The sequence below is a fragment of the Trypanosoma equiperdum genome, assembly GCF_001457755.1.
Source record: "Trypanosoma equiperdum strain OVI genome assembly, contig: ctg_862, whole genome shotgun sequence".
NCBI classification, from domain to species: domain Eukaryota; phylum Euglenozoa; class Kinetoplastea; order Trypanosomatida; family Trypanosomatidae; genus Trypanosoma; species Trypanosoma equiperdum.
In genome coordinates this window covers 6,148-33,568 of record NW_027124823.1, presented here as the reverse complement: position 1 = coordinate 33,568, position 27,421 = coordinate 6,148, and the positions used below count along the sequence as shown (strand labels likewise).

General features: G+C 48.2%; 13 protein-coding genes and 2 pseudogenes across 15 annotated transcripts; all 15 read right to left on the bottom strand.

The window, feature by feature from the left end:
- Positions 1-429: 429 nt before the first annotated feature.
- TEOVI_000405500 (uncharacterized protein) lies at positions 430-3,387 on the bottom strand (the record flags this gene model as incomplete). The annotated part of the gene is made up of 1 exon (XM_067226869.1): positions 430-3,387. The coding sequence occupies one exon, from the start codon at positions 3,385-3,387 to the stop codon at positions 430-432; it is 2,958 nt and encodes a 985-aa protein (XP_067082970.1).
- Positions 3,388-4,474: 1,087 nt separating this feature from the next.
- TEOVI_000405400 (Archaic translocase outer mitochondrial membrane 40) lies at positions 4,475-5,530 on the bottom strand (the record flags this gene model as incomplete). The annotated part of the gene is made up of 1 exon (XM_067226868.1): positions 4,475-5,530. The coding sequence occupies one exon, from the start codon at positions 5,528-5,530 to the stop codon at positions 4,475-4,477; it is 1,056 nt and encodes a 351-aa protein (XP_067082969.1).
- Positions 5,531-6,127: 597 nt separating this feature from the next.
- Positions 6,128-6,880, bottom strand: TEOVI_000405300 (proteasome alpha 1 subunit, putative; the record flags this gene model as incomplete). Its single annotated transcript, XM_067226867.1, has 1 exon — positions 6,128-6,880. The coding sequence occupies one exon, from the start codon at positions 6,878-6,880 to the stop codon at positions 6,128-6,130; it is 753 nt and encodes a 250-aa protein (XP_067082968.1).
- A 269-nt stretch (positions 6,881-7,149) lies between these two features.
- TEOVI_000405200:pseudogene lies at positions 7,150-7,476 on the bottom strand (annotated as a pseudogene). The gene has a single exon. A coding segment is annotated over exon 1 (327 nt).
- Positions 7,477-7,569: 93 nt separating this feature from the next.
- TEOVI_000405100:pseudogene lies at positions 7,570-8,355 on the bottom strand (annotated as a pseudogene). The gene has a single exon. A coding segment is annotated over exon 1 (786 nt).
- A 236-nt stretch (positions 8,356-8,591) lies between these two features.
- On the bottom strand, positions 8,592-9,974 carry TEOVI_000405000 (uncharacterized protein; the record flags this gene model as incomplete). The annotated part of the gene is made up of 1 exon (XM_067226866.1): positions 8,592-9,974. One exon carries the CDS (start codon positions 9,972-9,974, stop codon positions 8,592-8,594), a length of 1,383 nt encoding a protein of 460 aa, XP_067082967.1.
- A 290-nt stretch (positions 9,975-10,264) lies between these two features.
- On the bottom strand, positions 10,265-11,272 carry TEOVI_000404900 (Histidine phosphatase superfamily (branch 1), putative; the record flags this gene model as incomplete). The annotated part of the gene is made up of 1 exon (XM_067226865.1): positions 10,265-11,272. The coding sequence occupies one exon, from the start codon at positions 11,270-11,272 to the stop codon at positions 10,265-10,267; it is 1,008 nt and encodes a 335-aa protein (XP_067082966.1).
- Positions 11,273-11,546: 274 nt separating this feature from the next.
- TEOVI_000404800 (glucosidase II beta subunit-like protein, putative) lies at positions 11,547-12,224 on the bottom strand (the record flags this gene model as incomplete). The annotated part of the gene is made up of 1 exon (XM_067226864.1): positions 11,547-12,224. One exon carries the CDS (start codon positions 12,222-12,224, stop codon positions 11,547-11,549), a length of 678 nt encoding a protein of 225 aa, XP_067082965.1.
- A 1,035-nt stretch (positions 12,225-13,259) lies between these two features.
- Positions 13,260-14,459, bottom strand: TEOVI_000404700 (uncharacterized protein; the record flags this gene model as incomplete). The annotated part of the gene is made up of 1 exon (XM_067226863.1): positions 13,260-14,459. One exon carries the CDS (start codon positions 14,457-14,459, stop codon positions 13,260-13,262), a length of 1,200 nt encoding a protein of 399 aa, XP_067082964.1.
- A 378-nt stretch (positions 14,460-14,837) lies between these two features.
- TEOVI_000404600 (AMP deaminase, putative) lies at positions 14,838-19,091 on the bottom strand (the record flags this gene model as incomplete). The annotated part of the gene is made up of 1 exon (XM_067226862.1): positions 14,838-19,091. One exon carries the CDS (start codon positions 19,089-19,091, stop codon positions 14,838-14,840), a length of 4,254 nt encoding a protein of 1,417 aa, XP_067082963.1.
- Positions 19,092-19,565: 474 nt separating this feature from the next.
- Positions 19,566-20,249, bottom strand: TEOVI_000404500 (membrane-trafficking protein, putative; the record flags this gene model as incomplete). The annotated part of the gene is made up of 1 exon (XM_067226861.1): positions 19,566-20,249. One exon carries the CDS (start codon positions 20,247-20,249, stop codon positions 19,566-19,568), a length of 684 nt encoding a protein of 227 aa, XP_067082962.1.
- A 1,145-nt stretch (positions 20,250-21,394) lies between these two features.
- On the bottom strand, positions 21,395-22,459 carry TEOVI_000404400 (peptidyl-prolyl cis-trans isomerase (cyclophilin-40), putative; the record flags this gene model as incomplete). The annotated part of the gene is made up of 1 exon (XM_067226860.1): positions 21,395-22,459. The coding sequence occupies one exon, from the start codon at positions 22,457-22,459 to the stop codon at positions 21,395-21,397; it is 1,065 nt and encodes a 354-aa protein (XP_067082961.1).
- A 596-nt stretch (positions 22,460-23,055) lies between these two features.
- On the bottom strand, positions 23,056-23,514 carry TEOVI_000404300 (uncharacterized protein; the record flags this gene model as incomplete). Its single annotated transcript, XM_067226859.1, has 1 exon — positions 23,056-23,514. The coding sequence occupies one exon, from the start codon at positions 23,512-23,514 to the stop codon at positions 23,056-23,058; it is 459 nt and encodes a 152-aa protein (XP_067082960.1).
- Positions 23,515-23,907: 393 nt separating this feature from the next.
- TEOVI_000404200 (glyceraldehyde-3-phosphate dehydrogenase, putative) lies at positions 23,908-24,975 on the bottom strand (the record flags this gene model as incomplete). Its single annotated transcript, XM_067226858.1, has 1 exon — positions 23,908-24,975. The coding sequence occupies one exon, from the start codon at positions 24,973-24,975 to the stop codon at positions 23,908-23,910; it is 1,068 nt and encodes a 355-aa protein (XP_067082959.1).
- A 1,589-nt stretch (positions 24,976-26,564) lies between these two features.
- On the bottom strand, positions 26,565-26,981 carry TEOVI_000404100 (lipoic acid containing carrier protein, putative; the record flags this gene model as incomplete). Its single annotated transcript, XM_067226857.1, has 1 exon — positions 26,565-26,981. The coding sequence occupies one exon, from the start codon at positions 26,979-26,981 to the stop codon at positions 26,565-26,567; it is 417 nt and encodes a 138-aa protein (XP_067082958.1).
- Positions 26,982-27,421: the final 440 nt, after the last annotated feature.

Sequence of the window (27,421 nt, the reverse complement as noted above, 5' to 3'; positions counted from 1 at the left end):
GAAAAAAAAATAATAAGCAAAGGCAGATTTTTTTAAAAGAAAAAAGCGGGAAAGAAAAGTGAGTAACGTTAAGGGCATAAACCAGTGACTGCCTTCGCATTTAAATATGGCAATGAAAACGTGGCATCTTCGCATTGAAGATGCGCTAAGAAGCAAAAGAAATGAACCATTCCTCGCTTCCTCTTTTGTATCCCCTGCGCGCATGCGCACATTCCTACCTGAAGAAGCAAATTAACTGATATGAGAATCACAACTATATATTATATGCACTGACAAAACCTTCGCACTGCTACATTTATTCGGCACCGCATCGCGGTAGCCGACTGTCCCCCACAATGTTGTCAAGGACAGTGGAAAAAGAATAAGGGTGATATCGAAACGAAGCAAGTGATTACTCAACTAAAATGTAACGTGGTTGACAACCTTTGCTCAGCGCGATTGAAACTTACTTGCAGCCTCCCTCGGTGCAACGACAGGCCGCCTCCCAAAGACTTTGTTGTAGTTGTCCTCACGGTTGACAAGCTCAAGTTTATACATCTTCATATCCTCCAACGCCTTCTTCAGGTCCTGTTCCTTTTTCTTTGCCTCCTTCATGAGGCGGTTAATCATCTCCACATCTTCCTGACGCGACTCTCGGTACTCATAGCGGTGCCGAAGGTCATCAAACGCCCTCTGCAACTCCCTTAACCTTGCATTGTGCCCGGTACGCTCTTCTTGCTGTTGCTGAATCAGGTCGTCAACAAACATCTTGTGTTTCATGCCCAGTTCATTCAAGATGTTCTCCGCTTGTTGTTCCAAATGTTGCATCTTCTCGTCATGATCATGCTGTTTCCGCCTGAGAATTTCATCAAACTCGGACTTTGCTGCCGCCAGCCTCTGGCGCTCCATTTTCAACTCCTCCGAGCACCTACCCAACTCGTTAGTAAGCCCGTCAATCCTTAACATCGCGTCACGAAGTTCCTCCTGTGTATTATTGTACTTTAGTCGCAGCGCAGAAAGAGATTCGTCTGCCCGTCGCTGCAAGTTGTCACGCTCCATCGCAGCCGAGGCTCGTAGGTTGTCAAGTTCTGCCTTCGCCTTCTGCTCGCAAGAATCCATTACGGCCTTGAGGGATTCCTGCAACCTTGTTTCCGCGTCCTGAATTGCTCGCTTCGCATCTTCTCTCAGCGTTGCAATGGTAGCCTCTAGATCCTGCACCTGCCTCTGAGCGTCGAGCGCATCCCGCTGACTGGTTGCAAAATTTCGGCGCAACTCCTGCAGTTCATTAGACATATTTCGATCGGATGCTTCCAGGCCTTCCTTCTCCGCGATAAGTTTTGCTATAAGGCCCTTCAGCGCTTGGATTTCTTCAAGCATGACGCTTCTTTGCTTATTTGCGTCACCGCGAATGCCGTCAAGCTGCTCTTTTAGCCGCCGGAGATCTTCTTCACGCTGCCGTAGTCGATCACCGCTCTCTTTGAGAGCACGATGAACTGCCTCCTTCTCATCGGTATCGTTCTTTGCCCGATCTGCAATGTCTTTTATTACCGAATTGCAATGGGATGTGACTTGTTCAAGGCACATCACTTCCTTTTGGGAGAAGTGGTGCAGTTGCTCTTCGTGTAGTGTACTCAATAGTTTCAATTGCTGGGCGTACGCATTGTGGCATGCCTCTAACTCAGCTACTAATCCTCTGTTGTTTGCGTTTCGCCCTTCTTCCAGTTTTTGTTCCCACTCCCTCGCAACTTCCTTGAGCCGGGATTCCGCCTCTTGCCTAATTTCGGCAAGCTGCGCCTCAAGAGCGGAGATCTTGCCATCGCGATCGGCACACACGGCTCTAACCCGCTGCTCCGCATCCGCCTCCAATTCCTGCAACCGCTGAGCGTATCGAAGCGTTTCCTCCTCTAGATTCTGCGTTACCTCCTTCAGACACTTGTCGGTTTCCTCCAACCTCTCCCACGCTACCTTCAGTTCAGCCTCTAAAGAAGCAATAGTATCACGCAGCTTTTTCTCCAGTTCTTGCATTTCCGCCTCAGCACGACTAGCAGTAGATAGACTCTCCCGGATGCTGTTGATTTGCCGGTCGTGATCCCGTTTCAGTTCTGCAACTTGCTTCTCGTGCTCCTTTTTCATTTTGTCCTTCTCAGCCTCGTGCAATCTGGCCATCTCCTCTTTCGCACAGCGGAATTCGTCACTGGCCTCTTCGGCAGCCCTCGTTGCTGACGACTGATAGTCAGCCATACTTTTGGCATGACTCTTACGGAGTTGATCCAAATCCTCCAGATGCCGCTTCTCAAGCTCCTCAATACACCGCTGTAGGTCTGCACACTTCCCCCGTAGCTGAGCCTCGAACTGGCTGTGCTGGTTAGCTTCATCCTGGTTTAATTTCTCAATATCGTGGAGCTGGGTGCTAAGCGTTTCTAAGCGTTTCTCCAGCACACTTATCTGGTTTTGCAACTCTAAATTCTTTGTCGTAAGTTCGCTGTTGCGTGTCTCGAGCAAACTACGTTGATTTTCCAGATTAATGACAATAGAATCCTTCTTTGCAAGCTCCTGAAGTTTTTCAGCCAGAGTGTCATTGAGAGTCTCGCACTGCTTCTGTGAGTCACTCAGTCGATTTTCTAACGCTTTCACAATCTCGCGTAGTTTGGCCTCAGTCTCACGGTAGCTCCCGAGGGAACTCGCCTTTTCATTGAGGCAGTTACTAAGGGAGTCGCACTCCGCCTGCAATTTCTGCACACATTCCCGTGCCTTCTCACACTCTTCCTTCCACCGGGCCAATTCTGCCGCTGCCTTCGCATCAGAATCCTTTTGCTTCGCCTCCAGCTGTTTCAGTTCTTGTGCGTGTGCCCTTTCAGCCCCCTCTAGTTTGGACCGTAGATCGTTTATCGTCTTCTCTAACTCATCTTTAGCGTTCATCTGCTCCGCCAACATCGCTTTGTACCGGTCATTGTATTCCCGGACAAGATTGGCGGTCTCAGCGTCCTTTGACTGGCACTTTTCAGCTATCGCCTTTTCTGCATCAGCCTTACAAGATGCCACCACGTCCTTCACTGCCGTTTCGAAACGAGCCTTGCTGGCCTTCAAATCCTCCGTCATTGCAGATATCTTCCGTAAGTACTCCGCCTTCGCCGCTTCTAGGGATTCCTTGTATTGTCTCTGCGCGTTCTCTACAATGCCAATACGATCCTGCTCTGCCGCACGAAAAGATTCCTTCACCTCCTCAACACGTTTGTTTGTGGCATCGTGCAACTGACGTATCTCATTATCGTGCCGCTCGCGGATATCACTGAACCGTGTGTCGTTATCCTCATTTTGCAGGTTAAGGTGATAGATAACTTTCGTTAGTTGTGCTATTTTCTTGCACAACTTGTAATGCAAATCACCGTCCACTTGTTTGTTGCTCATCGTACGCCTTTTTGAACAGATTCAGTGGTGGTGACGTTGTTGTTATTAGCTGCATAGAAAAGGGATAGAAGTCATAAGACAGTGTAAGCACAGAAGGAAGTAGTACAGTTCTGGCAGTCAAGGAGTAAATGTATACATGTGTATATAGCTCCATTTCAATTTGTCGTTCCTGTTCAGCACAGAAGCACAATGAAACTCCTTACGACGCTCCACCTTGCATCAACTATTTTCTCCTCCCTTACGCCACACCCGCCGCATTCCTCGAATAAGCGAAAATATGCTTCAAGCTAACCGCGCTGAGCCAAGGAATTTCTTACAAATAACGCAGCCGATTAATATTTAACGTTAAAAATGTCGTGTGCCTGCAGAAACAAAGCACACGTGCTGTGGGAGGGGGGGAAATGAGCATGCTTCCTCATGCTTCGGTCAATGAACGGCATCCGTAAAGTTAGGGTTGTGCACCCACACTTCCGGAGACTAAAAAAGGGGGGAGTGCCATCTGTTTTTCTCCTCTGTTCCCTGTTTACCCCCTAACCAATTTCCCTCCTGCATCCACAGAACTTTCCTCTTGCAAAGTGGAACTCCTCGCCCGGTCGATGGGCTCCACAAGAAGGAGGTTCATGCACATAACTGCTTATAATTTAAACATTTTGTTTTGCTTAGTTCCCCATCCTCGAACACATGTGCTTCCCTCACACTGATATCCCCCTCTTCTAAGTCAGTTTAACCATCTTTCTGTGCTTCTGCACCCGGAAGGGTTTTACACATATGTTTGTTTTTCTCGTACCTCTTTTGGTTTCCCACCCCGCTACCTCCCACTGACTTCCCCCCTTGCACATACACCAACCCTACCGGTTGCAGGGCCCACCGATAAATGAATTATACACGGACGATGTGAACCACAACCACCGCAGTTGCCTGTAGTAGGGGGGATTGGTAATGAAAAATTGAAAAACGAATCACCAACGTAATCAAAAAAAAAAAGTTTCCTTCTCAAACACGACACGCCAATCGCTACTTCCTTTCCCATGTTTGCTCTTAAATTCCCTAACCTTTTCGTCCGCTGGGCAAAGACACACCATAACTTTTAGGCAGTGAATACCACACCATGTTTCAAACCTCCTGAGTGAATGTCGTACAACGCATTGTACATACACATAAACTGGTTGAAACCACTGCGATCACCACCAAAGGGAACCTCCACAACCGCCTTCAACTGTGAAAATCCGAGCATGGCCGTGCTTACAGATCCTCCGCCAACGAACTGTTTCTTTGTGCCAAAGCTCAAAAGGCCCATCAAGCCGCTCTGCCCCTTCTTCGTGTATTCTAACTGCATCGCGAACTCGACGTCGCTGGCCCAGTCGCTACGCGTGAGCCCCACCTTCCATTCACCTTTGGAGGGGGACCACTCCGCAGCCAGTGAACCCGTTTTCGAGGGGTTTGTTATGCATCCCGCATATGACAGCGATGTTCCTTTAGTCAGCGCATCCCATGAAAGATTCGAGCCCAGGTAGAATCCCCTAATGAGACGCTGGGCATGACTCACTGAAAATGACTGATCCTTCACGTACTGTACCTGCGTACAGCCTCCTTGGACCCACGGATATTGAATCATACCGACCACGGTGCCTTGTGTCATCCCTTGTTGTCGTTGCGCCATACACTGCGCGAAGAGCAGTGCTCCTGTTGAACTCACACGCTGGTACATCAAACTCCACCGACTGAGCGTATTATACGTCGCCACGACAATGTCGCTGAACCCGTTCATTTGTAGACTTAACTCCCAGTTGGACATCTGTGGAGATACAAGCATTGTCTTGGTAGACATCATGACGTTCTGCGCATTGCGGGCAACGCTGATTGTGAGACCCTCCTGCGTCTCTGCTGCATTTCCATCAAGCAAAAGCCTTTGCAAGGGGCGGAGAAGCGTGTCATATGCAACCACTTTTCCTGGCGATGGTGGGCCCTCTTTGGCGCTAGCTGCCAGTTTCCTTCGAAAGGCATCCTCACGCTGTGCAATGATCTCCTCTTGTGAAGGCTCTAGTGAGGACTCAACATCGACACCCAGTGCGCCTCGCTTCACTGGTTCCGCTTGCGCAACGGGTTCTTCGCTCTGCTTTCCTCGAAGCCATTCCTTCAGCATCTTTTCAAAGGACAGAGGCTACGGTAATCTTTAGCGGTCGCTCCGACCGTTATATGTACGCTTGCGTGTGAGATCCTTCCCCTACCGCGTCCGTCGGCACGACAAAAACGGGAGAAAGAGAGGAACAAACAACAGTAGTTAGTAGATGGGTTGTCGAAGCATAAAACAGAATTACTTTATCATCGGTTATTTTCCACACAACTGCCGAATAGCGGCAACCATCAATCAGTAAAGGGAGAAAGATGACAAGAAGGGGAGAGAAGGCACAGAAGTATTCCCGGCCACATCTCGATTACCCATGCACTCCAGAATGAAGATAAAAAGGGGAGGAGCAAAGATAGTAAAACAAAAATAAACTTTCAAACGTTAGCACCTCACAAAACGTGAAAAAAAAATGAGCGCTTGTGACATGCACCGGTTCGTTTCTCGGCAGTTAGTTCTAAGATCATCCACACATGTCACTCCCCCTTTCTCTGTTTACGTTCAATCCCGCCCCCTCGCCTTCTCCCTTTCCCTCCACTAAACCCCCTTCATGGAGTCTTGGGGAACCTAGAGTTCACCACATGAATGTACGCGTACAAAAACATACGCGGCAAGCTAATCAGCCTCCGCAAGTAGAGTTAGCCACTCCTCCACCTCCCTATCTGGAACCCGTGAGAAATGGTGGTCATCTGCTGTACACCTCCCAACCTCCACACCTGACGCCCTCAAAGACTCACCGAGTGCGCTCTGGAGTGCCGCAAGCGCAATCATTGCGGCTTCTTTCTGGGACAACGTGTGGAATGGTGCATTTTTCTGTTTCTTTTCAAGAAAGGCGCAGGCCTCAATTTGCTTTTTCCCCACGGCACATGCGTGGTAGCTGCCGCACCACCCCGCTGGGTCTACGCAGTAAATCTGTGGAATCCACGCACCATCCTCATCGTTTTGTTCCATGCCCACAAACGTCATGATGGTTCCCATCAGTCGCATGCCTGCTTGTTGCGTCCTCACCTGTGCCATGTCTGCCACTCGCTTTGCGAGGACGCTAACAGGCATTGGCATGCCGTAGCGGTACTTGTACTCCGACGCCTCGTTACGTGCCTTCTGCACAAGCGCCTTTCCATCGGGAGCCCTCCCAGTTATGCATACACCAGTGTTATCGTTCACATTGTAGAGAGAGGTAATGGTTTCAGGTCGCATAAGCTTGTCCGGAACACTGTGCTGCGTGAAAACAAGCACAGCATCTTTGCAACGTATGGCCACCGTTAGCAGCCCCGCGTAGGTAACTGCCTTGAAGGCATATTCGACTTGATAGAGGGACCCTTCCGGGCTGAAGACAGTAATGTACTTGTCAAACCCAGCTCGGCTCATTGTGATCGTTACGGCAAATTGTCGACGACTGGAGAACTCAGCGCCGGGGCGATTTCGCTTTCGTTATGGATCACCCACTGTTTTTCCTTCCCTTCTCCTTCTGTACGGTTCAGAAAAAGGGAGTGCTAGCACTTAAACCAACTGCTTACCTTTCTTTACCTCGCTGATTCTGTCCCGAGATATAAGAAACACGTGCGAGAGAGGAACGAACGTGGATAAAGAAGCGTATTAACGTTTTCTTTGACAAATGAATGGACAGTGCTTAACAAAAAAAAAAGCGGTAAGGGGCGCGAGTGAAAAGTACTAGAACGGCCATTTAGGTAATGCACAACTCGACAAACTTCGCACATGACAAAAAACAAAGCAAAGAACACAAACGCAGCCCACAATTTTGACACTAAGAGAAAGAGCAACCCGCACCCAAAGAATAAAACAAACACACGCCACGCATATGTGGGCAATTTGCCGGGATATACAAAAAACCTCCCCACTAACGACTCCACCAAAGATGAAGATTCACATCTACGACGAACATGGAGAAACACCTGCACAACCGAGTTGGCGTCTCCCACACCTGCTCGCTCAGCCACCCTCATCACCGCCAAGGAAACACCCTTCACATATGTTACACTGGGGTTCCTATTTCCCACTCTCCCGTCTGATTTGCACCCGTTTCCAGGTCATTCATGTCATTCATTACCTTCACCCTCATCGCCTCGCTCACTTTCCTCGTTTAATCTACCTCCGTCCTCTGAAGACGTTGGCGAGTACCGTATCATGGCTTCTCGCCCATTTGGAATGCCACTATCTGACGTCTCCTTGTTGAGTTGGGTCGTCGTTATATCGGACTGTCTCGGGATCTCCTCAAATCTACTGTTATAAACGAACTTTGCGCTGGGACAATCGAAGGTCCTTGAAACGGCGGATTTTTCGAATACCTGCTGTGAGTGTACCTCTGCAAAGTATTCAACACCGTTAGCCCTCTCTTGGCCACAGTAATGGGTAACGTGGTGAGAAGCTTGGACAATGCTTTCACAATAGAAACTAGTTTCCATCTTGCCGGACGAGACTGACTCGGCGAGCACGTCCATACACCAGCCGCCATTTTTTTCCCGCTTATCAAGAGCAGTATCAAGCCAACGGCATATGTTGTTGATCTTAGCGAGCGTTCCGTTGACCATAGTCACCTGAAAACCACGGTAGTCGTTGTACGTCACCGGTTTCACCGCGGGCACGGCGTAAGCAAGGCTCACTGAGTTGTCAGCGCCAGTGCTTTTCGGATCACGACCATCTACAGTTCCTGAAGTGAGTGCCCCATCAACCCCACTTCGTGTGGCATTGAGACCCTTGCTCCTCCGCGAAGCTGTTGTGCCCACAGAAATCTGGCACCCCATCACCGGATATGTGGTGACGTGTGTTTTTTCGTAGAGGGACAAAGGGGTAGCAGCTAATATTAATATTAATAACTTAATCATGACAAAAATGTGACAGAAAACATGTCAACAACGATAGAGGAGGGGGAAACGCCCAACACACAAAGCAGATTTTGTTCTGAAGACAGAGGATGGGGGAAAAAAAACCGCATAGCCTGATGCAATCACATAACACATACGTGGGTGGCATCAGTTGCTAGGGCAAAAACAAAGCAACAGAAAATTTGTTAGTATGAGTCGACCGCGCGCATCCGTTGATTAGGTCTGTTGCGTGTTCACTAGTGATGGTTGTTCCGGTAAAAACGAGAGAAAACGCGGTCCCCATGAGCCTGAATAGAGGTTTCCAGTGTCCGACGAAGCGGACCAGCTCGTGTTTCCATAGCATTTAATGCTACGTCTGGGCCGTTTGTGTGCATGTGCAGAGCTGCCCCGGGCGCATTCCCACCGCCTGCAGCCACGGTTTGTAGCTGTGAATTATCACTCGTCAACCACTTACCTGGAGACATGAAATCCTCGTAATGTTTTTCATACTTGTGTTGTGCTACCTTCAACTTCTCCATCTCCACAAGATTCCTGTAGCCCGGTAGCGCATAAGAACCTACTGCAAGGACAGCATAGCGCATCTCGAAAACAGAGGCGCTCGGTTGTAGTAATGACTCCTTGAAACGGATATACTCCTCGACACTGTATTCCGGCTTGAACCAATACGCTTGCCTGAGAACATGCACGTCCTGCCCGTAGTGCACCAATTCTCGAATAACGTGCTCACTTACTGAATCGGCGATGCGTTCCACGTGAAATCGAAACCGGTTGTGTATACCTGTCCTAAGATCTAGGCAACAAGCCGCAGCACCCGTTCCTATATTTGGTGTATCTTCCTTCACTGGATGCAAAACATAGAAGCCCTCGACACTATAGTCCCCATGAGGTAATAAAACGATCTTATTTACCCCCAAATCGTACATATCCAGTACATCTTTGCAACTCCTTCCGTCTTCCACAGTCCAGTTATTGACAAATTTGTCTACGAGATCTTCCGTGGGTGTATCAAGCGGGATCTCCGCCGCAGAAAGGGTAAGTTCGTGTAAGGCGTCCAATACATCATCATCTCGTGTTGCCTCTAGGCTCGGGAGGGTGAAGTTCACCAAACAAAATGTTTCAGACGTATACGATTCCAAACCAACCAAACCAAAACTCCCCGCCGGAGGGTCGATGCATTTCCGCCTGCAGAGTTCATCTATAGCTATATTTATGTCCATTTGCGCGTTCTGCATAGCCTTCACGGCTTCCCTAATGCTAACACCAAACCGCTCGCTGAGGTGATGTAATGTTGCAGGATTGACACACCGCAGTGGGTGGCACCCTTCAGGGAAGCACTCACCAAGCTCGCCTGAATAGACGTCCCGTGGCACTGGTTTGTAGAACGCCACACGGTTTCGCATGATGCCAAACGAATCACCAGGTACGGTTACGTCTGTCTCATTGTCATCGGTTGGAGACCGATCACGAGAGCGGAGACTCGTCAAGAGCTCTCTCGGGGGCAACTCCTGGTCCAGGTAACGCTGCTCCTCAACCGACAGCGTCTCTCGGGTGGAGACAGAACGAACGCTAGTGAATACTGTCGGTGTGAAAGCACCCAGTGCGATGCGCCGGAGTCTCATTTAGTGTGCCGTTTGGGCTATTCGCACGTAAACATCAAATAAGAAATACAGCAGCAAAACGGTCAAATACATGAAGCAAACTAAGGGTACCAACAATGTGACTGCAAGCACGGCCCTCCGTATATTGGGTAAAGGGTAGTTAGAGCACTTTCGCGCGTTAAAACAAGTTACACGCGATGGGGGAACTTGAAAAAAGAACATCAAGATTGCGGGGCACGCCCAAGCTCGCCACTCACCGGCAGCAGCTTATTCCCTTCACTACGCGGGCCGACAAGTTGACAACATGCAGATCAGAAACCCTTGTACAACACTGATACGGTAGATTCCTCGATGTAGACTTCCCCGGTGGATTCATTTCTTACCAGGTCAAATGAAACAACAGCACAATTCTTTAGTTTTTTTGTCTTTGCCACATGGCGGGACGACGACGGCAAAAAGCGCTTAAAAAAACAACGGAAATATCCGCTGTGACCAACCACTATCACTTCTTTAAGTGCAGAGTTTCCGGACTCGGCACCGGAGGCAGGCACATAAGGATTGGATTTCACTCCTCCAAACAAATGTTGAACGAACTCATCCATCCGGTCATAAACATTCCTTTTGGCAGTTCTGTTACCACCATTTAGGTGGGGGTCAAAGGCGGTACCCAACAGCTGGGGTGTGGCCAATTCCCCCATTTTACACGGAACAATCTTTCCAGGCTCGGTGGAGAGGGATTGCGCATCGATATTCCGCGATCCCTCTTGGAGGGACGAGTCCACAACAATTCGTTCGCCCGTGGAAACGATACGAGGTTGCATGCCGACAAGCGCGGTTTCCATTGCCCGCCGTAGGTTGCTGCAAACAATGAGGGAACAGCTTGCGTCAAAACACACTTGGCCTTTCGCGGAGCGTACGAAACGGGCCAGCTCTTGTGCCTCTGACCTGCCCTTTTCACTTAAAGGAGAGTCAACGATAACAGAATCGAACGGGTTTGTAAAAAAATAAACGGCCTCGTTCACCATCGCCTTCACAGCGCGCACAGGCCAAGTTGCATCAAAGCTGTTGAAAAGCGAATTCCACACCGATTGACCGTGTCGGATGAAAACCAACCGTATGACACGTTTGGAACCAGACTTTGAGTTAACTTGCACTTGCAAGCAGTTGCTCCCTCGAAATGCCGCCGGGAGGTCATTAGCTGTCGCCATGAAGAAGAAGCCCTCAAAGTAAGTCACCAATTTCATACGTAGAGCTTGCGCAGCCGGTGCAACTGCAATTGCCACCGCCACCAGCAGTGCAACCACCATCAGATAAAACATTCGTAGTCGGGTTGCTTTGCCTCTCCTTGACTACTCGCTACGCTAAGTACAGATACATCACAGGAGTCACGATGTCGATAAAGACAATGCAGATACAACGGAAGGAGCAGCAGCACTGAAATATACAAATGTAGGCAAACAAAGTACGGGCAAAGAAAAGAGGGAGATATTATCAGTTCAGCAACCGACACCAAATGGAACGAACCACACATCCACCGGCGGTTCAAGCCGCTTCCATGCAAGGGTCCTGTTTGCACACCGCAGATTTCCCATATTACAGTGCAAATATCATATCAGCATCGGACAGCTCCCTATACGCACGACTACGGCCATAAATCGCATCACAGACGGTAGACGCTACCACAGTTATGTCGTACTTACATAACTCAAGTTCCTTCAGTTTAACATCGGCTTTCTTCACATCCTCGTTACATACGAGATGGAGCTGAGAAGAACGCCGATAGCCCCGTCCACACATAGTTCCATGGGAGTACAGCACATCGACTTGCACATTAGACACCGAAACATCCTTAGAACATGTGTATGTTGCCTCCGTATTATTTATAGGGGCACCGGAAGCGTTTAGGCGCTCCGGAATGGTGTGAATACCATCTCTGTATCGTAACCGCTTGGAGCCAATTTCATCAGCGAGGTGCCATCGGTGCTGGACGCCAAGAAAATTCTCATCCACAATGACATTTCCATCCTTATGAAACTGTCGGATCCAACGGCCTGGACACACCTCGTATGTCCAGTAGCCAGTTTTCCATGAAATGCAGCCAGACTGCACTTCACTCTCACTGCCACTAGGATTTGTACGAGAAAAAACCTCCACCTCGTACTCGCGGAGCCGCTGCGCCCATTCACATTCCTTCGCAGACACGATTTTTAGTAGTAAATATAGAGATGCTAAAGTTAAAGCCGCCCGTCCAGCCAACACCGGCTCTGCCATGTGCAAACGCTCCGCGCCCCCAGGGACGGCGGAAGTCAATGTACTAGATAAACCACCCAAAGAGGATGGATGCGCAGGCAAACTAAGTAGAGCAAGGAAGGAGTGCCAAAAAATAATGGGAACGACCTGCCGGTTGGTAGAATCACAAAAAGAGGTAAAGACAGACGTATAAATTTATATGTGTATGTTATGGATAACACGAACGTCAAGTCTACAATCCCACGGCTTCCCCATCCTTATGCGGTGTGGCAAACGGTTGCGAACGTTCACAACCAGAGGCGCACACGCAAACATACGCCGTGTCCCCTTCCTTATGTTTCATTTTGCTTTCACCTTATCTCAGCTTGAAACACAACCCAATAGGAACTAACTATACACGCACGGGGTTGTAAAAAAAAAAACTAATTTTGTACGCACGCATATATATATATATATATATATATATATACTTCTTAGACGGTAAACGCTGCACCGACAGCCGCACCCCACCTTCCTTCCCATCTCCCGAGCACACATGGTCACCAGAGATAGTCACTAAAGTTCAAGGGGCTCTTTGCTTGCCACCAAAAACAGACAAACAAATCATGAACCATTTGACGTGGTAGCCTTTCACACGAAGCGGTCCGAGTAGCTTAAATGGATGCACTAAACCCTAATCTCACCGAAGCCAGCAACCTTTGCAGTGCGGCGTGGCGGATGGATAATTTTTACACGAGTGTATATATATAAATATATATATTTATATGGAAAACCAACGATATATGGTAGGACGAAACTCCTGTTGCCGCAAAAAACTACACGCGCGCAAACACAACGCCACCCACATGCAGAAGGCATACCCCCGCGCGTACCATTAAAAATAAAAGTTTTCCTTTCTTCACAGTTATGTTCATGCTCACCACCCACACTCTTCTATGGTTTCATTGCGATATCGTTGTCTCCTCCGTGAAGTATACTGTCCTACCTCGCCTCATCTTGGTAATGACGAAAAGCGAGACACCAACTGAAGATGACACCAAATGAGACAACGTGTGCTTAAGCCGCTGCACGCTTCTTGTATTTTTTCTCAAGCGTCTCCATGAGCTTTGCTGAAGGAGCGTACGGTCCATACGGTGGAATCAGCTCCTTGAATATCATACAATCTTCCGCCCAATTCGACTGTACCAGGATTAGACCTGGAACCGTCTTCTTCACATGAGCTGCCTCGATCAATATGGGGCACTTTTTTTCACTGTGATCATACAACACGTGAGTAGTGGAATTCCTCAGCAGCTCCCCAAGTTTCCCGTGTGAAGATATGATTACTCTTCCTCCGCACGCGACGAGCGCTTTAACAACCAACGGGTTGGATTCAAGTACAGGTGTCAGGAGGAATTTGATGCCGCTGAAAAGAGCATTGTTCACACGGTTGTTGCGCTGATCACCTTTGAACACTTCTATATCGGTAGCTCGGTTCCGACCTTCACGGACGTCATCGGAGTGTTCATCTTCCTTCTCCACTAGCCTTCCCTCTCCGGCAGCACTGCAAACAGCTTCGTAGATGTCTATGTTCGTATATCGTAGTTCTGGTATCTGAAAAGTTGGCGGAAGCTTCATGTTTTCGGGGGAAGTAACCACTTCTCTCGCAGCGATTGCCCCATCAGCTACCGCTCTCCCGGCGGCGGCAAGCGTGTATTCCTTGACATTCATAACATAATATGGATGGTGATGGTGCGGAAGGTCCATCCCTTTTACGGTGGGTTGCGGTACAAGGGGAATGGCGGCCAAATGGAAGAGAGATGGGTGAATCTGGCGCGATTGAAGCAAGCAGTCCAGCATCCACGTGATGGGGACCACAAAAACACCACGTCCCGCTTCCACACATTTTCGAACCTTCTCACTTCGTTCGTATCCTGGACGATACACCAACACATTCACTCGACCGAAGTCAAGCTCCACCATGCACGTTGCTCCATGCCGCTCAGCCATCCGCCACTCAACGGAGTGACTTTGGTGCTTCACACTACGTGGAATTATGCCGTTGAAGGTTATGGTAAGGTCGGTAAAGATCTGTGGTACACCGTGACGGTCCATCGGGCGTGCGAAGGAACATATCTTGCAGAAGGCTTCTTCTTTAGGGACCTCCACTGAACAATTTGTGCAAGTCCATCCACTCGTCGCCACCGTTGAGTCTATCGGGTCGATGACTCGCCGTGCTGCTGATGTTTTCATCTCTCTTGGCTTCGTTACGGGCATATTCGGACCCTCTCGGTTTCAAGGAAAATATTCAACAAGTTAAAAAAAGGTACGAATATTAAGCAGTATCACTCAAAAGGTACGACAACAATGACAAAAAGTTTCCTCCTTCCCACACTTTGGAAAGGCAGATGTGTGACCAGACGAACAAGCAAATGCACTTGTGTAGGAAGAACTAGTCATAAAGAACATCTACTATAACAAATAACATAGGTGAAAACCGAATGTGGTCATTGACATAATTCCCACTTTTCGCAGCAGTGACACAAAGGTCACTCAGATGTTACCTCCTTGTGCAATTAGTTGCCCTTGCCTTCTAAGTTTAGGCACATCCGTAGATTTCATTCCACAAAGGATGCACAACACGGTAAGGGGTGGCTATCGGTGCAGAGGAGGTAACGAGGGAAGTTCCCGCCCACCCTTCTTCGGCACATCCTCAACACGCACATGCCTGAGCACTCCTGGCGGCATTGGGCGCCATCGCAAAAGTCGTTTGACTGTCTCCCGCTCCGCTGTCATGAATTCGGTATCCGGCACGGGTGGTACTCCCCGCGGGTACCTCAGCGACTTCGCCCTATTTTCGCGCTCGACTGCCTCCATTGCGGATTGTCTTCGGGCGCCCACCTCAACGAGATTCTCGACCAAATGCCGTTGTTGTCGACGGAGAGCATCCGCATCAAGACGTTTGACGCGAAGACTTTCTCGCGTTGACTCTATATCGCGGAGTAACATTTCCATGGCCTGGTCGTGGGTCGACAGTATAACCTCATCGGCATCAATGCCAACGTTCATCTCATTGATTTCCTCCTCCTGATGAGTCGTGAGCATACAGCGTTTGATGGGCCGACCGGAGCATAACTCAAGCATCTGCATCTCTGTATGGTACGTCTCAAATCGGAAGGCAACACGGATGTCGGAAAGATGCGTCCGCAGGGGGTCATTTCCAAGAGACGAGCTCATATACCAACAATCACCGATCGCCTCTCGCTTAAACGTATAATCAAACCCACACTGAAGCACGGAGTTGCGCGCGATTTCACATAGATCATTCGGGGATAAACCCCACACCCGTGCCGCAACGCTGTATTCTTCGATAAGTGGTTCTTGCGTCTGGTGAAACATCATCGGATCATCGGTACTAAGTGAAACATTCAGTCCGCGTCTAAAAAATTCTGGGAACGGATTGTTCAAAAACCTCAAAAAAAGCGCGTTGTTGCTCAGCGGCGAAACGTGCAAACCAATCCGCGAAAGATAGTACAAGTACTGCATAGGAGGATCCTTACGAAGATTGATGCCGTGGCATATGCTATTGGCGCAGAGAAACGCCCCATAGAGGTGGCCAACGGATCCAGATTCTCCACAGTGCGGCCGCAGGGCAAATGTCGAAAAGCCACGCGAGGCGCGGAACTCATTGAGTGTGCGGATGTTGGCATACAAGTAGTATAGATAGTAGTCGTAGGAGGGATTTTCGACGGACGTCCACGCCCATGGGGATACCACGGTGAAAGGTGTGTCTATCGTTGCTTCGTTGTCGACAGAATCAAAACCGCTCACATGGTTCAAGAAATTATGCACCAGTGGATGCTGCGACGGGTGCAAAGATGCCTCCCAAAGCGGCTGGAAGATATTCTGAAGGTACTGGCCGAAACTGCCGATGATATTTTGGGCACGGAACACCTTGTAAACACGTGGAACCTGGATGATCCATTTGTTGTGTTGTGAAGACATACCGTGTGTAGAGAACCAGAGAGCAAGGCTATCCCATTCCTTGACGTTGGTCCCATAAATCGAGACACGATTCTCAGCATACGTATGTCGATCTCTTGAGTATTGAGCAAACACGTCATGAATCAACTCAGCAAAATACCGCCCTTTCATAAAGTTGTCCGTTTTGAGCAGTAGCGAACGCATGTCAGGTGATTCAAGAGGATTATATTTATTATTGAAATTGTCAAACCGCTCGAACAATGTGTGGTCCGCCTGAACATTAAGCTGATCAACTGTCAGATTCGGTGTGATACCGTTGTTCTTAAAGAACTGGGCGAGTGTGAGGATTGTATCGCCCTTCTTAAAGGCGATATCGTCACCACTGTAGACAAGCTTCTTCACTACGAAATTCAGAAGTTGTCTACCGGTCATTCCAGCCGCCATGTGAATGTGCGTATCCACCTTAACCGCTTGATAAATGTCTCGGTTTGATGATGTACGCTCTTCCGTCGTCCCTGCCTCGTTGGCGTGGTTGAGGGCAAGGTGTAGACGAAACTTGTGCTCAAGATTTTCCAACCGTTGGTGCGCAAAGTCCTTCACCTCTGGGCGTGAACAAATTCCATGAAGTTCAGCCAAATCACTATTAAAGGCCTCCAGTGTGGGAACATGCCGAGGCCACGCGTGGACGACATTCTTTGGGAACGAAATGAAAACTGCGTCACTAGCGGCATATGTCCAGTCATCTTCATTGAAACTATCTGTTTTCCTCCGGAAGTCGGCTTCGACTGTACGCTCCGAGGTTGTTTCCCATGGATTAGGCGGTTCCCATATGTACTTAAAACGCAAATCTAGCGCCCGCGCGACGTGAGGGGCGGCGGCGACCGCTGATTTCACTTCCTTTAGTGGTCCACTTAGTACCGTACGGGGAAAACGAATGCGCATGTCCAAGACAGTGTCGTATTCCACTTCCTTCACGCGACTCAGGTAGTACCACCGTGAAGGGCCGGCAACCTCCTGTGGTGACAATTGGTTGAGGCGCAAGTCACGAAGCAAACTATGTTCTAGCTCCCACGATTCTTCACGAAATGCGAGACGCACGTTTGTCACCTGACTCTTTTCAAACTCGTTACCGTCGACACCCCGATGATACCGCTGCCCAAGCCATTCCTTCTTCCGCTCCGATGGAAAGGAAGACATTATGACACTGTTTCGTGCTAGCTCCGTAACATCTAGGAAACTCAAACGAAATAAATTCATTGCAGTTCCATATTCCTCTATCAATGGCGTCATACTGTGATGAAAGTAAAGGGGCGCATGTGTACTTATCGCCACCTTGAGGCAGCGGTGTAGAAAGTTAGGAAGGGGATGCTTCTGGTATGGAGTGACACCGCGCACATGATCGTGAAGGGGACTGACAGTAAGACCAACGCCGTGGAGACCGCAAAGATATTGCAACACGGGGTAATCCATAATTCTCGTGGCTCGCGTAATCACGTCCCCTAGCAAATATCCAGCCAGAAGCGCGTTCACACAATTCTGGTGAGTGCCACTAATGCGGAGTTGGAAAGTGTTGAGCCCCCTCATTTTTCTAAGATCATTCAGAACCTTCATGTTTGCATAGATGTAATACACGTAATACAATCCATTCGGCTTGTCTTCATAGTTAATATCGCTTGGTACAGGTGATTCCACGTCCAAATCCGCCTCAACACCGGTAGACACGGCCTCAACTTGAAAGCCACCAAGCTGCTTTAACAGCCAAACAAGAGAGGAATACTTTTGTGTTGATGGTTGTAATGTGGCCTTGAAGAGCGGCAGAAAAAGGTTATCAAGCTGGTCTTGGATTGTTTTGCATTCAACCGCGTAGTTCACCCCGGAAGGAACCTCGTGCTTCAAACGGAGCTCCAGGATCCACATATTATTTTTGTAGGGTCCAATGTTCTGCCCATGTAGTGCCTCTGCAATATCGAACAACTCTCCAGGGTAGGTTGCATACACTGGAATAGAGTACTCCGTCGCTTGTACATTATATGTCCGCTGTTCCTCCCTCTGCATCCGACGCTGAAGAAAGCGCGCCGTGCAGGAACCCCGAAGGTGAAGAAAGCTGTACCGCAGTTCCGCACTGAGTGGTTTATTGTCACGTTTACGATCGTCTTTATCATAATTTCCATGATATAATTGCCACCCCAGGCCCTCGACAGTCAGACGTGTGGGATCCTCCACGCCATTAGCTTGGAACAGTTCCCTCAAAGTGGAGTTGGATCCGTCGCGCAAGCGAATCGGGGCATCAGGGGTGTGGCGATACCAATCTTGGATGAAGTCCAACAGCTCCTGACCATCAGGGAATCGTGACAGGAGAACACAATTATCTACCTTCGTGACGTTGGAAAAGACCCCACCGGCCTTGCTAAAGCTATGTCTTTCCTCAATATCGGCATTAAGAAGGAAAAACATCCTAGACCGCTCCTGTATAATGTTCAGCCGGTGCGAACAAGCTTTAATGCATGTTGTATTCCCGACAGTCAGTTTCAGCTGCTGCACATCCTTGACAAACTTTTTCCACGGTTGTGAACACACAATTGACACATCCCTGCAAGAGGCACGATAAACACCATCCTCCTGTGAAATAGATACATGCTTCAGATTTGCTGACAAATGTGAGACCTCGTTAGACTTCTTATACTGGGTCCTCATGTCGATGGCAAGATCGAGACGTTTGTACACCTTGCGCAAATCCACTCCGCCGTCATCTCCGTCGATGACCACCTTGAACATATTTGATTCCTGCAACTGACATTTCACGTAGTCATTGCGCCCTTCAGTAGTTGCAGTTGGATGCGGTTGCGGTGACTGGCCGAACTGATTCACACTCTGCCATGGCCTAAGAAAAAATGAGCTACGCCCGGGAGCCAGAGACACACTCATTCTTGCCTCCTCCCCTAACACTCGTTTTCCAGAGGAAGGCGACGTGCAAGGTGCGGAACAAGCAAGTCAGATAGTTCTCGTAAAATGTGCCTTGTTCTTTTAAGTTCCCGCTGAGCAGACTTGAAAAAAAAAAAGTAAGTGGAGAATGCGATTGGAAACAAGAAAAAAAAACAGTAAAGTGAGGAAAACAAGAAGTCTGTGACCATCACACGCAATAATAAGGATAGGACGTAACTGTAACCAAGCCCACTCACTGAGGCACAAAAACCCACTGAATTACCCTTCGTTGGTATTCAAACGTAATAGGGATATAAAATGATTCTTCCTTCAGCAAAAATATAATGCTATACCCCTCCCCCCCGCCTCAATGAATATACCGGTAACGTGCAAATGACGTCACTTCATGGCCGGCGCTGCTGTTTCTCACTTTTTTTTAATCCACTCGATCGCCATTCACAACCTTCCATTCCGCTTCTATGGGGCTGTGTCAGCAGGCGCGCCGGCCTCGGGTTTGGCTGACGAAGCCATGCGAAAGTATTTAATTCCCAATAATAAAAGCATAAGACAATGAGCTGTCCAGAGAGATGCGGATATGATAGCAAGGATAAACACGAGGAAGTTCTTTTCACCAAGCGCCATGATCCATCCGCACCCCCCAAGACCGCTAACCCCAACGGCCATCCATATGTCGAATATCACACCTAAGGCGAGACCAACGTACCCAAGCCAGCGCCTGGAATTGGCTTCATTTACCACCGATGAGTACACATTGTAATACCAAACAACAAACGCTCCAGGAATTCCAACAAGGTACACAAACGACAGACCAAAGTGCATGCCACTCCCGCCGAAAACAAAGCTTAGAAGTGCGATCGATATATTGTAGATAATGATCGCAATGAGGGCAAAGTACATGAAAGCAAGAGTGTACATAAAGCGTTGCGAAGGTACTGGTACCTGTTCCTTGATGTTGTGATACACCAAAGGTTTGATGCACAAAAATTGGGGAGGAAAATTGGGCTCGGGGCCAAGCGGTGATGCGACGTTACCTTGCATTCGGCGTATCTCCTGACGTCGCTTAGCTAATTCCGCCTCCTTTTCCTCCACCATGGCGAGCGAAAGGTCCGCTGGAATGCCAACAACTGAGTCCGCTGGCATCTTTCCAGGCTGATCGAGAGACGTATACTAGACCCGCTAATATGCGATACGTTGTGTGTATATATTAAACGTATCTATACCTACACCTAACAACTCTTTTATGTTGATTAACCCCGACTTACTACGTCCCCCTACAAAAGGAACACTGCGGAAAGAAATATATAAATGGCGAAAGTGAAGGAAACACCAAACATAACATCTATTACTGACACTTCGAAACACGATGATGGTACATATAGTAACTCAACTTCCTCCAGGTCGACTTGCCGTGACGCGGACGCATAGTTGTTCACATGCAGCTGCAGCAAAAATAGTAAAAAAAAAGTTTGAACGATGATCAATCATCATCGTCCCCTCACTCCCCGAAAAGAAAAAAAAGCAACCCACAACAAAACATTGCGCAATCTACTATCTTTCACTTCCTCTCCCGGGACGAAGTGACCGCAAGTAGCCCTACAGCTGCAACGCCTGAAAAGCATGCACTTGGTAATTAATAGGTCTGAAACCAACCTCGGTAATGGTTGGAACGATCACCTTCAACAAATGTTAGAAAGGCCCCGAACCAGTTCCGCTCACTACATGATTATCGCATAAACGGCGATAAACGGCTTAACTACGGAATCTAACCATATCGGTGTTCTTTTGTTGTTAAGAGTTTGGCAGCGCGGTATTTTTTTGCCACGGACATTTACCCTCTGCAATTGGAAAGAGAGGAGAGTTTCGCCTCGGACACGACGACGAAGCGACAAGCAGCGACACGCGCGTAAGAAAAGGCAGCGAGAAACACGTAAACTTGATATTACATCTTACATGTGCTTCGATCAGGTCCGAAACAACAGCAGCATCCTCAAAATCACAGTCACCACAATACTTCCCTACGAAACATCCAAGAATAACAAGGGAAAAACGAAGCAAATTTGAAACTACCAACATTATCATACATATAATCTGTTTCCCTAACTTCGGATGCGCAGAGTAAGCATCTTCACTGACACCTGCAATAACACTCGGAGAACCAGCATCAATGCAATAATATTGACAATAATTAAAATAATAACGGTGTAATAATATAATAGGGAAATAAACACAAAGAACGGAAGGTACGAGGGAGGGTGTCGAAGAAAAATGTGCCACACGAGGCACCGTCACGAAAACATCTTCTTCAAACCGGAAGCCAACTTGGCTGTACGAGCCTTTTCGGCCTCTTTTGCTTGCTGCAGCTTCGCAGCAACCTCTGTGTTTTGCGGGTCTAGTGCCTTCGCCTTCGAAAGGTCTGCGATTGCAGATTCAGGGTCACCTGACCCAAGGCAGGCAGTTCCACGTCGAAAAAGAGCCTTGACGTTTGACCCATCGATATCAAGAACCCGCGTGGCGGCATTGCGCGCATCCGACCACCTGCTTAGCTTCACTGCTGATGCTGCCGCATTGTTGTGGCAAGCAATCAACATTTCATTAATAGTCCCCTCATTTGCCGAGGTTTTATTGACGGCTTTGAGATACCGAGTTACTTTCGCGTACTTCTCCATGGCGTTCTCGTAGTCGCCACCCTTGAACAGGTTGTTTCCAATTTGCCGTATCTCTTCCCCTGCTCTCACGAGTTCCGCATCACTCAGTGCGGGAGAACAATCCTCCGGATAGTCCGGATATTTGTCCCCACCGACTTGCTCCACGGGATCGGGAAGTGATTCCATTACCCCACAATCAGCAATTACACAGGGTTGAAGAGGGGTGTCATTGGCACCTGTTTCAACGTACTCCAACGCGCGTACCGTGTTCATTCCGCGCACGACTTTTCCGAAAACTACATGCCGGCCAGTAAGATGGTGCGCAGGGTTTACAGTTATGAAAAATTGGGATCCATTGGTGTTTGGTCCTGCATTTGCCATGGCTAGTAAGCCGGCCTTATCACATGGCATATCAAAGTTCTCGTCGTCAAAACGCTCACCGTAAATGGATACCCCACCTGTGCCATTGTGCTTTGTAAAATCACCCCCCTGAATCATAAACCCGCCGATAATCCTGTGAAATGTACTACCCTTGTAAGTCATTGGTGTGTCCGTCCCTTCAACGACCTTCCCTTCGTTACCGGTACAAAGTGCCCGGAAGTTAGCACACGTCAAGGGAGTCACATCATCGAAAAGCTCCAACACAATCTTCTCTCGAAGCGGCTTCCCACCGATGGTTACTTGGAGCCAGCAGAACTTGCCCATATGTTCGTGTGGTACGCGCCTTGATGCTCAACTTTTCCTTGCGTCGCGCAGAAAATAAAAAAAAAACTACAACGCAAGAGGAATTAAGGTGATCCTAAAAAAACGCATAAAGGGTGATGACTATCCAATCTTCGCGGAGCGTCCACACTTTTTGCCGCACCACTCTGAGCGCAGGTTAAGCATGAAATTTGGGCAGGGATAATCATTTGCAAACGTCTCCACTAGAACCCTGTAAAAACAACTTTTACCCCCTTTTGCTGCTGCTGTAGTCTACAGAAAAGTCGAAAAGCTGAACACCACGGAAACACCTGATAAAACGCGTTACATTGTCTCTAAACATGAAATACCACCCCCTTTAATTGTTTACAGTCAGATTATTGGTGCGGACAGCACTAACGCTTTGTCACAACCCTTTCCTGACCGCTCTGCTACACCGGGAGCAGCAACGCGCACTAGGCTGTCAGCACCTCCGTCCCTTTCTACACGCTCCCACACATCTATAGACAAACTCTTCATTCTCTTTGCGCTGCTTCATTCCATGTCATGTTTGTTCTCTCCTCCTCCTGTAACCATCAACACGCCACAACATCTAAAATCTAAAATACGTTAACTGTCATAATGGCATAGTATGTAAGGGAAGCCAAAAGAGCTGCGATAACCTCATATCCCACATCAGCCGCAAGCAGTGGCAAGGGGCGCTGGTGTTGAATAGATAAGTGTTGGCTCACGCACGAGATCCCTGCAACAAGCAACGCCGCATTCTGGTAGTCATGTAGCGAATTTCCCTTGCATATGCCAACAATTGTGGCGATGAAGACGATGCGGAAGCACGCCGAAAGTAGAGTAACAATCCAGTGAACGTAGGGAGGGTATCTCTGCAGAATATGCTCCACTCGACGGACGCCCTTATCGGCAGCAAGGTGATAGTCCACTATTGTTTTCACAATAAGTTTGTACCACAAGGCAGCAAAAGCGACCTGAACGACAGATGCAAACAGAACAATACAGGGATTAACCTCCTTGATGGACTGTATTAGGGTTGTTTGAAGCGACATTCTTTCCCAGTACCAAGCAGCTGTAGGGTAGGGACGCGTGCGCGCTACAAGTTTGTAGTTTGATTAATGATGCTGTCGCTTCACGGATTGAGAAACACACGATACGAAAACAGGATGAAATGCGGGCAGAGTGAAGCAACACAACAAGCGTGTAATGACGAAAAGCATTCTGGACAACCGAATTGGGAGGGGGCGTGATTGAACATTGAAATGAAAAAGTTTTGATGATAATGTGGTGGTTTGACCCACCAAGGCTATCGTACATAGTGCGGCACGCTCGTGAGTCTCTCACACGACACACTCACCCACATGCGTGTAAAATCTAAGGAACCCCTTGCCCCGCTCACGTGCACATCTCTTTCCTGTGGCAAACGTCAAGGCCGCCAAAAACTACTACACATTATTCTTCTTTGCATCCGCGTCATTCATAACGGGTATCAGAGAAATAAGACGTTTCGCGAAACTTCTTTCCAGGTCAAACCAAAGCGTGAATTTATACAGTTCCCCTTCCCGTACGCACTGAGACGCCGAGGGATCATAACAAAGCTTCCCATCTGGCAACAGATCACGGCTAATGAAATCTCTCTTTGACACAAAGAGCACATCCTTAAGCCGATCCTTTGACGCTTCGATGAGGGCCTCGTCAACAGACTCTTTGGCAACAGGTTGCTTGAAACGTAGCAACATGTCAATTGCACAACCCTTTGTTACCGGAACCTGAAAGGCGCTTCCGGTAATTCGCGACGAAAGAGTGGGCATCAGTTTGCAAAATGTAGTCATCCCAGTGTGCGCATACGGTGTTATACTATCCAACGTCACCCGGGTCTGCCGCCAGTCCTGCGAATTTGCTGATCTGGCTGCATTGGGCTCTACCGGTTGGATGGCATGGATGGCTGTGTACGAGCAATCCTCCACGCCAAAACTCTCATGCAAAATGCGGATAAATGGGGCAAGAGCCACAGCGAGCGGAGCCCCAGAGCATATGATGGGTTGTATCTTCGAAAGATCAGAATCGTTTACCCCAGCAACGATTGCCGGCGCATCACCGCTCTGTCCGGCAACGAGGACACCACGCGCTCCAGAAGTCAAATGCCCCCAACAGCGGTCGCGTGTGGAAGTAAACCCAGTACATTCCACCACGTAACTCACACCGGCGTCGCGCCACGCAATATCCACAAGATCGTGCTTCTGCGTAACACGTATCCTTTCCGTTCCGCGGTAGAAAATGTACTCACCAACCACAGTAAGAGACGCCTTGTCTTCAGCAGAAAGCGGGCTCTCGTTCTGCAGCACATACAACACATAATTGATACTCACAGAGAAATCGTTTACGGCCACAACTGTTACTTGAGGCTCCGTCATTGATGCAAACAGAACGGCTCGCCCAACAGCTCCAAAGCCATTGATACCTATGGGTATAGGCAAGGGAACTTCACTTATCTTGCTCGTTTCCGCCTCCATCAGTATACCTTCGGGCGGTTCCGTACGGCTTCCCTGTTTGTGCTTCCGGCTTCAGTTGGGACAGATAGGAAAGAAAAATACAACTAACAATGTAGAGGTAGAACCCGCAATGAAAGGAATGGTGCCAAGAAAAAAAAACAAATCTACATATCGGCGGTCGCTGCATTCACATCACAGCACATGCATCTAATGTGGTGTCCGTTCCAGATGGAGGCCACTTAAGATGCACTCCGATTACCGAGTCCAATACACAGATTAGAATAATGCAAAATAAAACGTCCTGTTCCCGTTAGTTGGTTAAGCAAAAAAAAATTTTTAACATCTGACCTTTCAGTTCGCGAATGGAAAGAGACGACCTATAAAAGTACAGTCTAGTTTACCTTGTGACGCACAGTGATCAGTGCAGAACGAGCACAAGTTTCACGTTATCCGCCGTGTCGCTTAACTGCTTAACCCCATTTATATAGAGAGTTCTTCATAATTCAACCTATTTGCATGGGAAACATGGGTTCGCGTAAGGGCCCCGACCATTATTGTCCATGCTTCTCCGATTGTACAAACACAACTGCATCCAAGTACAACCAGTTACAAGCAACTGGGACTTGTAGCCGTTTGGTCGCGGATTCTTTTCGCATATAAACATCGCGAAAGTTGCAGTAAATCGGACAAAACGACTACACGCACGTATATGTTGATTCCTATTATAATTACCACACTTACCGATACGACTTAACTGGAGTCAGTTTGACATTCCTTGAATTCTATTTGGAGAATACGCTTTCCTGAACCGATAATAAGACGCGGAAGTACACGCCCGTCAACGTCACAGACGGCACAAATTCTGTCTTGCTCTATATGCACCTCGGCTGCCGTCAAGAAAACTTATCGACAACAACAGTAGAAGGACTTACACTTTCCTTGCACTGCCATGATCGGTTATGTGTCGGCAGCAAATGCTTAGCTGTTCCTAACATGGCGCACCCTTTCAACACCAACTCTTTGGTTTACCCGTTTTTAAAAAAGGAAAAAAATCATGTTTCAATGAGCGGTGTTATCTGTACAATTCTCTGACCCAGGTAGCGATACCTCCGTTTCCTGAACCACACGCGTTTCACAACTGCATTATCTCCTCCACATGGGGACTCTGAAATGCTCTTCGCGAGGCCGTGTCCCAAGAGAACTGGTGGCCCTCTCTCTCTCTTTCTCAAAGCTGTTTGCGATGCGTGGATCACTGCCCTATGGGTGTTCTCACACCAGTAAGCCTATGTACCCCGAAAGTCCCATGCCCTTCGTCGACGACGAATGCAGTGCGGGGGTTTGAATTTTAAAAGATAAAAGAGATCCCGCAGAGGAGATTAAGTCAATTCAAAACAAGAATGGAAATGAGGCTCAACAAAATAAGCTACGCGATCCTCATCTATAGAAAAAAAAATCTGTATCCTACCAGGACGAGCCTTCCTGTGCACCAATAGGGACTGGGAATAAAGAAGTTAAACAGTTTCACTTTTTCGTTTTCGCTGCGCAAATGCTTGTATGTCTGTGACTTCAACGTGAATGCGTTTAGGGAAAAACAGATGTTTTACCACCCCCTATTCTATAAATTTGTTGTATTCATCGGCAGTCATAAGCCCCTTTGGTATCTCGTCACACTTAACCTTGACAAGCCAGCCATCGGCCTCCGCGGAGCGATTAATCAGCGACGGCTCATCCTTTACTTTCTCGTTAACCGCATGCACGACACCGGTGACAGGACAGTAAACATTGCTTGTAGCCTTCACACTCTCCACCTCTCCCAGCATATCTCGCTCTGTTATCTTATCACCAACATTTGGCAATGCGACGTAAACAACGTCACCAAGGTTCTCCTGCGCATGCGCCGTTATACCAATGGTCGCAATGCCGTCGCCATGCTCTACCCATTCGTGGCTATCCGTGAAGAAACGGGTGGTGTAAAAGCGAATAGTGGCCGCCACGGTGGCTGCTGGACAAAACAGTGCGCGACGCATTGCTTAATGTCCCTCTTTTTCTCTGTTGTTCCTTTTTGTGTTATACACTACCTGCCAAACAGTGTGGGTAATACAAAAGGAAACAATAACCATTTTACCGAGACAGGAAAATAATTCCACAAATAAGGACGATCAAAACTATTACTTTCCATTTAAAGCTGACCGCTTCTGCGGAACATTGCTGAAAATGGTCTGAGAAAAAATGAATAAACCGTCGAAAAATGGGCCTGTACAGCTCCAAATCTTCTCATCGCGCAAGTCAACACAGCTCCCCTTGGTTGGGTAAGTTTCACCGTTCAAAGAAAAAAAAATGGGCTAAACATGGTGAACGATACCACATACGAAAATGAACTTCCGTACGTCCTCTCACTATATCGATCAGTAGTCACTATAAAGAGCAGCTGTGAAAGTTGTCTCACACTTTCCTTCGGCCATCCATA